Source organism: Stegastes partitus, unplaced genomic scaffold, assembly GCF_000690725.1.
Source record: "Stegastes partitus isolate 25-593 unplaced genomic scaffold, Stegastes_partitus-1.0.2 Scaffold2145, whole genome shotgun sequence".
Lineage (NCBI taxonomy): Eukaryota > Metazoa > Chordata > Actinopteri > Pomacentridae > Stegastes > Stegastes partitus.
The window spans coordinates 40,580-52,207 of NW_007579876.1; the positions used below are offsets into that span (position 1 = coordinate 40,580).

At 42.5% G+C, this 11,628-nt stretch overlaps 1 protein-coding gene across 1 annotated transcript in view; it reads right to left on the reverse strand.

Annotated features, from left to right (window-relative positions):
* The window catches only part of gxylt2 (glucoside xylosyltransferase 2), a 28,281-nt gene extending 18,494 nt beyond the window's left edge, over positions 1–9,787 (reverse strand). The window contains exon 1 of the mRNA XM_008304136.1: positions 9,187–9,787. Coding sequence (XP_008302358.1) covers positions 9,187–9,512 — 326 coding nt within the window. The 5' untranslated portion in view covers positions 9,513–9,787. The remainder of the gene's footprint in view (positions 1–9,186) is intronic.
* Positions 9,788–11,628: the final 1,841 nt, after the last annotated feature.

An 11,628-nucleotide genomic window follows, 5' to 3' on the forward strand; every position in this document is an offset into this window, starting at 1 on the left:
AAACCTCCCCGTGAACCAAATAATTGCAGTTCCATTAGCTCAAGCCACCACAATTAGGTTAAAATCTAAATTTGTAGATGTAGGCTGCACTGGGGAAACGTTGGCAGCTGTAGTCTGTTCGCTGTCTCATGCCAATCAGTGCAACCCCTGGACGTACAGCAGATTCATCAGCGAGGAGGATGCAAATCAGGGCTGCACAGCATATTGTTTCAGCGACAACACTGCGAAAGCGCCACGTGAAATGAGGCAAATTGACTCAAGCGTATCATGCTAGAACTTTTTTTCCCCGCTGCTCGATACAAAAAGAAAACTCGCACAGCTCTTATTTTACATGACTAATCTACAAAAGCGTTCTGCCTGGAAGAACATCGTTTACTCTGATTGAAGGGTTCTTGGGTACACAGAGTTTCTTTATTATAAGACACAGAGTTTGTTGACGTGAAGGCTTCGAGCGTGCACAGCGAGATGAGGAGAAAAAAGTCTGCAAAAGCAGGATTTGGTTGCTAAAAGAAACACAGTTGTACAGTAATGTTTCGGCTAAGAAGAGGGTGATGTTTGTACTCTTGCATGTGTGAGGCGACACAACTGTTGTGTTTGACTGTTTAAATCAGCATCACAAAGCTCTGCATGACTGTGAGTGCAAAGCCAGAGCTGAATGCCATCCAAAGCGAAAAAGTATTGCTGTATTTTTTCACATCACAGTATGAATCATAAAAAAAAACACATATTGCAACATCAGTTGTTTCCAGTATGGTGCAGCCCTCATGCAGATAAGGAAGCTGGTAATTTCTGAGCAACACACACTCTTGTCCTCTTGACAGCAACTGTCTAACTTCTTCATCTGCGCTGCAAGATCGGTGAGTATTATGGGTGTTAAATGACACAATGCTACACGGTGAACGTCAGATCTAGATTTTGGGAGCTTCCTGATAAGTTACAGACAAAATGTGGCGTATCAGATGAAAACTGTGCACTGACACAGTTGAATTAAAGTTGGGGATATTGCTGGAAACATTTTGCAAGAGCCAAACACATCTTTTACCAGCCTCCATCTCCATTATAATATCCATTCATATATCAGCCTGTTGTGCCCGTCTGCAGCTAAAGTATGAGGTTCTGTGTAACCAGCCTCCACCACATTAACCGGCCAGATAAATGAAGCGAAAGCAAAAAAANTCATCTACATGTCAAGATTAAAACAAATTCTTTTGAAAGTGTCGGGGCTCCAAAGTAGGAACTCTGACCAGTAGAATGAATTCAGGCTAACAGCTTCACAAAGCCTCAGACTGCCGATAAACAGCCCCACACTAGAAATATTACACAAAGAGAAAAAAACACACAAACTGGGACACCTGTCTCTCCCGTCTCGTCCTCACCTGTCAACACGTCAGCGTTCAACTGTCACAGCATGTCAGCTTCGCGAGGCACAGGAAAATTCATTTGGGGCTTTATGGGAAATCAAGACAAGAGGAAACAAGCAAAGTGTTCCAAGAAAACATCAAATCATCCTCCCGTCAAACAGACAAGGTGCAACATCAAGGCGTCACATCTGCGCTTTGTCTGCTGTTCAACGCTACCTCCACACTCCGCCGCGCACATAACCATTTTTCTTTTCTTCCGTGGTTCTGAGAGTTCCCACCGGACTTTGTTCTTCCATGCTCAAAGGCAAGGAGGTCCTTTATCTGATGCGAAAAAAATTGCTCTCTCCGCAGAGCTAGTGCTGCCGTGGAGTTAAAATACACTCAGCAGTGCAGAGTATCTCCCACTATGATAGGGAAACATTTGTACAATGGGGGAGCCTGAAGCTAAGGCCAACATCATCTACTTGTCCTCCTGCACGCACGCACACACACACACACACACACACACACACACACAGACACACACACTGCATGGAGCTGGTTGTAATAACAACACGTTCGACATAAATGTTGTCATAGCCGTAGGGGTGAAAAAAAGACTGGCGCACACACACACACACACACACACACACACACACAAAAAGAACAGGGAATCTTTTGTTTCAACGTGGAGGAGAACAGTGGAAGGTAAATGGTTTTACAATTCTGAAAAGGCACGGATTTCCTGCGAGTCTGAAGGCACCATGAAAGCGGATGGGAAGAGAGAAGAGTGAAATTTGACAGGTGGGTTGCAGGGCAGTCTCCAAGCGTGACACTTCGTTTTCTGCATGGCTGAGGGACAATGATGAACCGCAGATTATGACGAACGAGAAGGTGCTGAGAAATCTGTCTGCCACGCTTCAAAGGCCGACGCTCCGTCAAGGTTGTTGAACACACATTCCTTTTTCTTTTTTTTTTTCTATTCCTCCCCACCCCCCAGAAAAATGCAATCCATATCTCTTACAAGAGTGCAATTATGTCACACTTAGTCATGCAAAATAAATGAAATGCCTTCTGCATAAAATTGGACGACAAAACAAACAAACAAAAAAATGAAAAGACGTCTTTGCTGTTGCATAAAAGCATGCGCTGCACACATGATGGTTTGTGTCATGGCACCGCTCCCCACATCTGGAAGCAGTCAAAAAGCACAGAAGAGGTACAAAAGGATTGAATTCATTACTGGCTGCGGAGTGAGCAGAAGAAGGGGCCCTCTGCCTACAAAGCACCACAGCCATCCCTTTCAAATCATGTAAGAGAAGAGGAGGAGGGGGGGAAAGGAGCACCTTTAAAGATAATGTCAAAGAAAAATGTACATGTGCAGAGTGAAAAGCCAGAGTAAAAGCTACACCAAAGAGCACCTTGAAGGCATTTAATTAATCAGAATGGAACTGGGTCATTTGGTGGACTTGTATCCAACACGTTCACTTTGGTTGGAAGCATCAAAAGCCATTAAATTAAACACGCTGGGATGACGGCGAGGGCCGGAAACAGAGTTCAGCTCCTCAGAACAGACAGACTGTATATGACAATGTAACCCCCTGGAGACAATCCTTCAGAATAACCAAGTGGATTCTTGCACTTTATTCAACAAGTCAGGAGGACGCGAGGCAAAGCGGAGGGAATTCTCGCGCTTCGGCAGATCGCTTGCGATTGGATCGAAGCATTCCTTGATGTGACCACAGCTAGATGACTCAAACTACAGACAATCTGGTTTCATTTCTGCGCCCTGTGAGATGACTTGCAAAAATCAGGGTGCCAAACCAAATACAGTGTTCTTTATTCATCCAAGATGTGCTGACTTAAGTTTAAGACATGTTAGATACACGTTTTAGAGGAGACATCACTAAAATATGCACCCAAAGCTCACAGAAACCTTGAACACCTCTCGCTACAACACTACAAGAAGTGTGGAGGTCATTAAGTTTAGTCCAAAACCTCCTCACTTGCTCATCAAATCAAATTTATCATATTTATATAGCACATTCTAAAACAACCTGAATTGACCAAAATACCACATGTGCAAAAAAAAAACCCACAATTAAAACAGGTCTACAAGGTCCATCCATCCATTTTCTATACACCGCTTAATCCTCATTAGGGTCGCGGGGGGCTGGAGCCTATCCCAGCTGACTTAGGGTGAAGGCAGGGGACNTGTTGTCCTGAAGCCACTTTGTACCTAATCTGGCAGTAAGCTTCGGGTCATTGTCCATTTGGAAGACCCCAAGCTTTAACTTCCTGGCTGATGTCTTGAATATTTCCACATAATGTTCTTTCCTCATGATGCCATCTATTTGTGAAGTGCACCAGTCCCTCCTGCAGTAGAACACCCCCACAATATGATGCTGCCACCCCCGTACTTCACAGTTGGGATGGTGTTCTCAGGCTTGCAAGCTTCCCCCTTTATCCTCCAAATGTAACGATGGTCATTAAGGTCAAACAGTTCAATTTAGTTTCATCAGACCACCAGACATGTCTCCAAAAATGAAGGTCTTTGTCCCTGTGTGCATTTACAAACTGTAATCTGCATTTTTTATGTTGCTTTTGGAGTAATGCTTCTTCCTCTCTGAGTAGCATTTCAGTCCATGTTGGTACAGGACTGGTTTCACTGTGGATAATCACTCTCTTACCAGCTTCAGCAGCATCTTCACAAGGTCTTTTGTTCTGGGGTCGATACGCACATTTCAAACCAAAACACTTCATCTCTGGGACTCAGAACCCGTCTCCTTCCTGAGCGCTACGATGGCTGGACATTCCCATGGTGTAAACCTTTAGGCATCTGGAAATTGTATCCAAGGATGAACCAGACCAGGTCCACAATCCTCTTCCTGATATCTTGGCTGATTTCTTTAGAGTTTCCATGTTGTCACAAAAGGAAGCAGCGTGTTTGAGGTGTGCCTTAAAATATATCCACAGGTGTGCCTCCAGTTAACTCAAACGTCAATTAACCAATCAAAAGCTTCCAAAGCCATGACATCATCATCTGGGCTTTCCCAAATAGTTTGAAGGCATAGTGATCTTAGTGTATGTAAACTTCTGACTTTGAAGAAAGTCATAACAAATTACTCAAAAAAAATTCTGTCTCCTATTATTCTGGCATTTAGCAAATAGAAATAATTTTGGTAATTCTAACTGACCTAAAACAGAAAAAGTTTAGGCTGATTTAATATCAGACAGTGAGAAAAAAAGGTTATGCTTCTTTTTATACAGGGTATGTAAACTTCTGGTTTCAACCAGTATTCTTTTCAACAAAAGTGAGTACACTCCTGTTTAATATCATCTACATGTCAAGATTAAAACAAATTCTTTTGAAAGTGTCGGGGCTCCAAAGCAGGAAATCTGACCAGTAGAATGAATTCAGGCTAACAGCTTCACAAAGCCTCAGACTGCCGATAAACAGCCCCACACTAGAAATATTACACAAAGAGAAAAAAACACACAAACTGGGACACCTGTCTCTCCCGTCTCGTCCTCACCTGTCAACACGTCAGCGTTCAACTGTCACAGCATGTCAGCTTCGCGAGGCACAGGAAAATTCATTTGGGGCTTTATGGGAAATCAAGACAAGAGGAAACAAGCAAAGTGTTCCAAGAAAACATCAAATCATCCTCCCGTCAAACAGACAAGGTGCAACATCAAGGCGTCACATCTGCGCTTTGTCTGCTGTTCAACGCTACCTCCACACTCCGCCGCGCACATAACCATTTTTCTTTTCTTCCGTGGTTCTGAGAGTTCCCACCGGACTTTGTTCTTCCATGCTCAAAGGCAAGGAGGTCCTTTATCTGATGCGAAAAAAATTGCTCTCTCCGCAGAGCTAGTGCTGCCGTGGAGTTAAAATACACTCAGCAGTGCAGAGTATCTCCCACTATGATAGGGAAACATTTGTACAATGGGGGAGCCTGAAGCTAAGGCCAACATCATCTACTTGTCCTCCTGCACGCACNCCACATTAACCGGCCAGATAAATGAAGCGAAAGCAAAAAAAATTGAGTTTGAAATCAGCAGTTGTTTTTTAGCATCTATTAAAATGTCTACTCTGTTTTCATACAACGTGCTATTTCATTAACCGATAAATGTGAAAGCATAGAGGTACGTAGAGGCTAAGCCAATGTTTTAAGCCACTGAGGGAATCCATCCATTATCTATACACCGCTTAATCCTCACTCGGGTCAAAGAGGGGTTGGAGCTGCCAGCTGACTTAGGGTGAAGGCAGGAGACACCCTGGACAGGTCACCAGTCTATCACAGGGCTACACTTAGAGACAGACAACCAAACACACTCACATTCACACCTACGGACAATTTAGAATCACCAATTAACCTCAACATGTTGTGGAGGAGAACCTGGAGAGAACCCACGCTGCACGGGGAGAATATGCAAACTCCACGTATAAAGATCCCGGGTGTCCTCACCGGATGCAAACCGGCGACCTTCTAGCTGCGAGGCAACGGTGCTAACCACTGAACCACCTTGCAGCCCCTGAGGGAATCCAAACAGGAAAACTTAATTGACGTGCTATAATACCTATGTCTGATGAATTAAAGTCAAACTCCTCTTGCTTTACGATGCACACAGTTTCTTTATTTGATATCCAAATCTTCTTAAAGTGCATATTTCCAAATCAACATCCATACATACGGTAACTTTCGCGTGTGTTGCTCAGCGGTCAAAAACTGGTTGGACTCTCCGGTTGGAAGCCCTACCTAGACAGAGAGGTTCCTACCTTATATCGGTAAAACTGACAATCAACACATTAATGTGAGACCCATTCACACCAAATACAGAGCAGCGCTTCCTGATCTGCTCCTACAACGCCAATCACAAATGTTCCTAAGCTGGCGTCTCCAAATGACTTGTTTGACTTACCCAACACTCTAAAACTCACAAACTCAAAGACATCCAAATCAAATCAAGTTTATTGTCATTTTGCTGTAGTACAGGCAAGATGAGAGAGCGTTTCTTCAGGATCCAATAACTTAAAGCAACTTAAACAAAGAAGTGTTTGCATATCTGGATCAGCAGTTCAGCATTCTGGAGGTTCTTCCTTTAATGCTCCAGAAACGTTTGCCTGATGGTAGCAGTTCAAACAGTTTATGGAGAGGGTGTGAGGAGTCCCTGACTATATTCAATCCAACTTACAATACAGTAAAACAAAGAACACCATGTACAAAGCAAAACTTTGGCATCTTTGCACGATAATTTCAACAGTCCCCGAAGAGGTTCTTGCTCCTGCCAAAGTAAAAGTAAAATGGCCAGAACTGAACAAGTTTTGTTCATTTGGGATTCATTTGCTCATGGATAAGAGACTTAACTGTTTATCAAATGGTCTGAAATTACAGGAGAATGTGCAGATTTCTGTCAAACAAGGTGAGACAGACTCCTTGTCTTGATTTTGCGTGGACTGATGGTGCTTGGTTTCATGCAAAGGAGCCAGAAAACGCCCTGAAACTGATCAAAGTTGTGGCTGTTATCTATCACTGTCGCTAAATCCAGCAATCAGTGAACATTAAAGAATCATCTTTGTCCTTCCAAGAAAACTTGACATCCTTTGGCACCATTTGTCTCTTTTTAAGCTCCGTCACGCTCTTTAGAAACGTTGGATTTTGCTTTCTCTTTCTTTTTTTTGGTCTCGACACCCTAAATGACTCATTCGCCAGTCATTTAAAAGCGAGTTAGCCAAACTAACACAGAGAGACACAACTTCCACCCCTCCTCCTCCCGACGAGGCTCACGCGAGGAGCCTCTCCGACCTCATCGAGGCTGCACAGGCAAGCAGGGAGATTTGGAAGCACTCGGAAGCAGAGCGAGCGCTCAGTCATGCAAGATGACATTTTTATAGCTATGCATAATGTCACTGTGAGAGAGTGACTTCTTTACTGCGGGGGGAATGCTGCTTAACTATATTTGAAGTGACAGCGCAGGGGATTTGTTTCAACACAAAGTATCAACACCAATCTAATCCCGCGCACGCAAGGGCCCTTAATGCTGCCGAACAAAAGGGGTGATACAGGAGGTGCATGCTCGTTGTGATGGTGGAGCATATACTGGAGATAATGAAGGAATCGGAGGGAGGGGATGTGGAAGTGACGGGGAAAATGTGGTTATTATGAGGATTAGAAAGTCACTACTGGATGCTGTTTCAATCATAATGAGGGAGTTAAATGGTGAGAAAATGCCCTTTAGAATCTTCAAGCTGTATGTCTTCAGTGAGGTTTGATTTGAAGTTTAAAAAAAAAAAAAAAAGCAGCAGATTCTCCCATTTGCAGAAGCAGCAACTGTTTTAACTGATAAATGACAAGGCTCCGGTATGCACGTATGCCTGGTGTCTGGGGCGTGGTGAGCAGCTGGAGCGCTTCTCTCTCTATTTTTGTCCACGGGAAGCAGTGTGATGTGTCAAGAGGAAATGATATGATTAGGAAAAACAGGGATGTTTGTCTATTAGGCAAGCTGCACAGGAAATTTGTCCGACGCTCAGATTTGCGGGCGAATGGAGCGAAAAAGAGCAGATGTGTAAAAAAGAAAAAAAAAATCATATGAAAAGGCAGTTTGTGTGATATGGACACAAGTTGGTGTGTGTTATAGAGGTGACAGTGAGGGATTCCTACCCTAAAAAATCCCAATTTAGCTCTTCATTTCCAGCATGTTCTGAGTCATTCTGCACCCTGATGTTTTACAGAAAGCTCTTGTTAGTTCCAGCAAATTAAAGCAAAAGAACAAAAGAAAGTTTGGCTTCGGCCGCCTGCACAGCGTGCTTCCTCTAAATCAGTCTCGAGCGTTCTCCAGCGTTTTTTTGTATTTAGAGAACGGCCACCGGTGACCCCTTCCACCCCATCTCCCTTATCAGCGGCGAGCACACATGGAGGAGTGCGATTTCTGCGAGGACGTAAAAGGTCCTTTTCTCAGCATGGAACGCCTTGATGGCTTTTATCTACCGTACAGCGTCATCCCTCCCCTCCCCACCAAAACCTTCCAGACTTGGCTTTGGAGCGGCATATATATATATATATATAGGCATCTCCACGTCCAACGTTCTGCCAGGAGGAGATGTGGCCAGAATTAGAAAAAAAAAATCCTTCCATCCTTGAACAGCAGCTGACAAATCCTCCCTGTTTGAATCTGAGAGACAATGACAAGATGGTGACTTAAATCATCTGCAGAAAGGAGAGAGAGAGAGGAAAAAAAAAAAGAAAACTCACACCTGATAAGCTTTTCACGCCCACCTAGATTGTTTTGACAGACTTTTGACAGGAGACACCTCAACAGGATGAGCCTCCGGTTTGTTATATCTCACTGCTGCTTGAGTGAAAGCACATCTGCATCCCTTATCAAATGCAATGTATGTCTCTCAAGGTGACCTTTACCCCTCTAGGGGCTGAGAGGCCGGCATTCGATGAAATGGGGTCAAACGATGAAGATGTAGAGGTCAGGTGATGATTCATCATCCTGCTCTCGCTGGTGTGTTTTTTTTTTTTTTTTGATCTCCTCCCTGAAAATGCTGCCACCATTTCCACCTAATCACATTAGTCACGCCGGATATCTGAGTGCAACAGGAAATAATGAAAAGAAATCAAACGCAGACATGCAGATGCATGTTGGAGTGTCCCCCTGACAGATCAGGCTATTGTGGAGCCTGCGTCCTTGAGCGCAATGTGGCCAGTTGGATGATTAAAACCCTCTTTAACTTCCCAACAGCGCCGCAGATGAGCATATTAAAAGATCAGAGGTGTGTTTTTGGAGGAAAGAGTGGACAAAAAAAAGGAAGCAGCAGATAGAGAAACAAACTCACCTCTTTGCATTCACGCTGGCCCCTCTGTTCATCGCTCTCCACTCTCTTCGCGGCCGGAGAGGCTCCTCCGGACGCACGCCGACTCCCGCGGAGGATTTCCTCGCAAACTTTGCAACAACATCGCGTCCGAGCTCGGGGGGCGAAGGAGAAGAGTTGCTCTCCTCCTTCTTCTTCTTCCTCTCCTGCTGCTGCTGCTGCTGCCGCTGCGGCTCCTCTCCAACTTCTTTGAGCAGCGGATCGTCCGCGGCGTTGCCCCCCAAAAAGTACAAAAGTAGGAAAACTCCGAAACACACGGCGATCACAACTACTTTGCAGTGGATCCGCATGGTGAGAGCGACTTGTTGCGGCTGTAGGAGGCGGTCGGCGCTGCGCTCATGTCTGCGGCGGAGGGAGAGCGGTCCGAGTTGGCATTTTCTTACCGCTCCCCGCTCGCATTTTTCTGCAGATGATGATGGAGAGCGGAGAGCTGCTTCTCATCGTCCATGGAGGATTATTCAGCGGAGGCGTGGCTTCCGCAGCTCTACCGCAATGGTGCTAATATGAGCGCATGTCAGACCATAGAGAAGGTTGTGGCTCCTTTAGAATTAGAATCGACTTTACTGGCCAAGTTTGTAAACGAGGAATTTGACTCCGGTGAAACTTAGCTCTCTGAAACAAAAGAATAAAGTAGAACAATAAAATAAGAGCAAGCAACAAATAGCAGTGTTTACATGTATACAGTGTGTGTTTACAGTATTTATCTTTATGTGTCTGTCACTGTCCTTTAAGAGCTTGTTATCAAACATCTTTGTAAAAATGCAGAAATACAATAAAAACACACGTCATTGTGTATTCCTAAAAAGTTGGCATCCATTAAATATACATAAAATTTATCTGAAGTCACATTTAAGTTATAATTTAAAGTATGTGATATCATTTAAAAGTTCACAGGATGTTTTTAATTGATTGATTGAATCACAGCAAGCTTAAAAAGAAATGCAATCATCAAAATCCAACAACTGTCATATTATTAATGACTAGAATTGACTTCCATGACTACCTGTTTCTCCTCATTAACACAAAAAAAAGTACTGTGTCAAGCAACATTTAATGTCAGTCATTATGGATAAGCATCTTGCAAATATACAGAATTTAAAAAATAAAAAAAAAAAAAATATTTGCATCTTGCAAATATACAGAATTTAAAAAATAAAAAAATAATAAGGATGATTAAATACGCAAGGGCCCTGTGATGGATTGGTGACCTGTCCAGGGTGTCCCCTGCCTTCGCCCTAAGTCGGCTGGGATAGACTCCAGCCCCCCCGCGACCCTAATGAGGATTAAGCGGTGTATAGAAAATGGATGGATGGAAATACGCAACCTTATTATTTTAAGGTACTTTAAAACTAATGATAATAATTAGTAATGGTGGTTTGACAACATTTCAGTGGTAAATTCATTCATTTTAAAGGTGGACATATTGATTTAACAGTTGATTTTTATGTAGAGCTACTTGTATAAACTCACATTACACTTGATATGATCAAATATTAGGTTCTTGCAAGTAGATACTGAAAAACTAGTTGTACAAGATTTTTTTTAAACTTTACGTAAAAAAGCCCAATTCACAATATTACTTTTCAGTTGTATTATTATTATTATTATTATTATTATTATTATTATTATACATGTCAGTATCCATTGTTAAACATTTAAAAGCAAAATAAAAATAAATAAAAATCACATGAATCTGTCATAATGCCTGTGTCTCCAGTGGTTTTTCAGACAACTTATTAGTTAGCATTTAATAACAGCTACTAAACACAGAGGCTCTGTTTTTGGGTCCAATGACTTTTGAATTCTTGCTTAACTAAAGATATGTGTTTGTGAACGGTGCTTTGGAGCACTGGGGAACAAAATCTGGAGTTCCAATTGCATGAAAAACTATATTACAAGTCTTTTAAGCACAAAATATCCTCTTTGCATTTCACAACACAGTGTTTCCCTGCTGAGCTCCTCGAAATAGATTGTCAAGAAGCACTATAACAGCTCTAACGTTGTTGGATGCTCATTTAATTGATCTAACCTGTTAGTTTTTATACGTTTTTGCATAGACTGTGGATTTCCCCCCTGATCACTACCAATGGAAAGGATTTCGTATTGGTCCAAATAAACAAAAGTAATGATTACTGCTCACATAGTCTAACTGGTTTATAAAATAATGACCTCTGTCCATCAAAATTATTCCTGCTCATTTTTCAGCATGTAAACAATTGTATATTGCATTATATAAAATACTGAGGAATTTTTTAAAGCATATTTCTTACAGCAACAGCTACAAATGACAGCAGATCTGTTTTTTTTTTTTTATTGTTAATATGGTTTTTATACAGTACATTTAAATTGCGGCTTTCTTGTTTGTATTACGGTAAAACATGGACGCTACATCACATAGCATCCAGG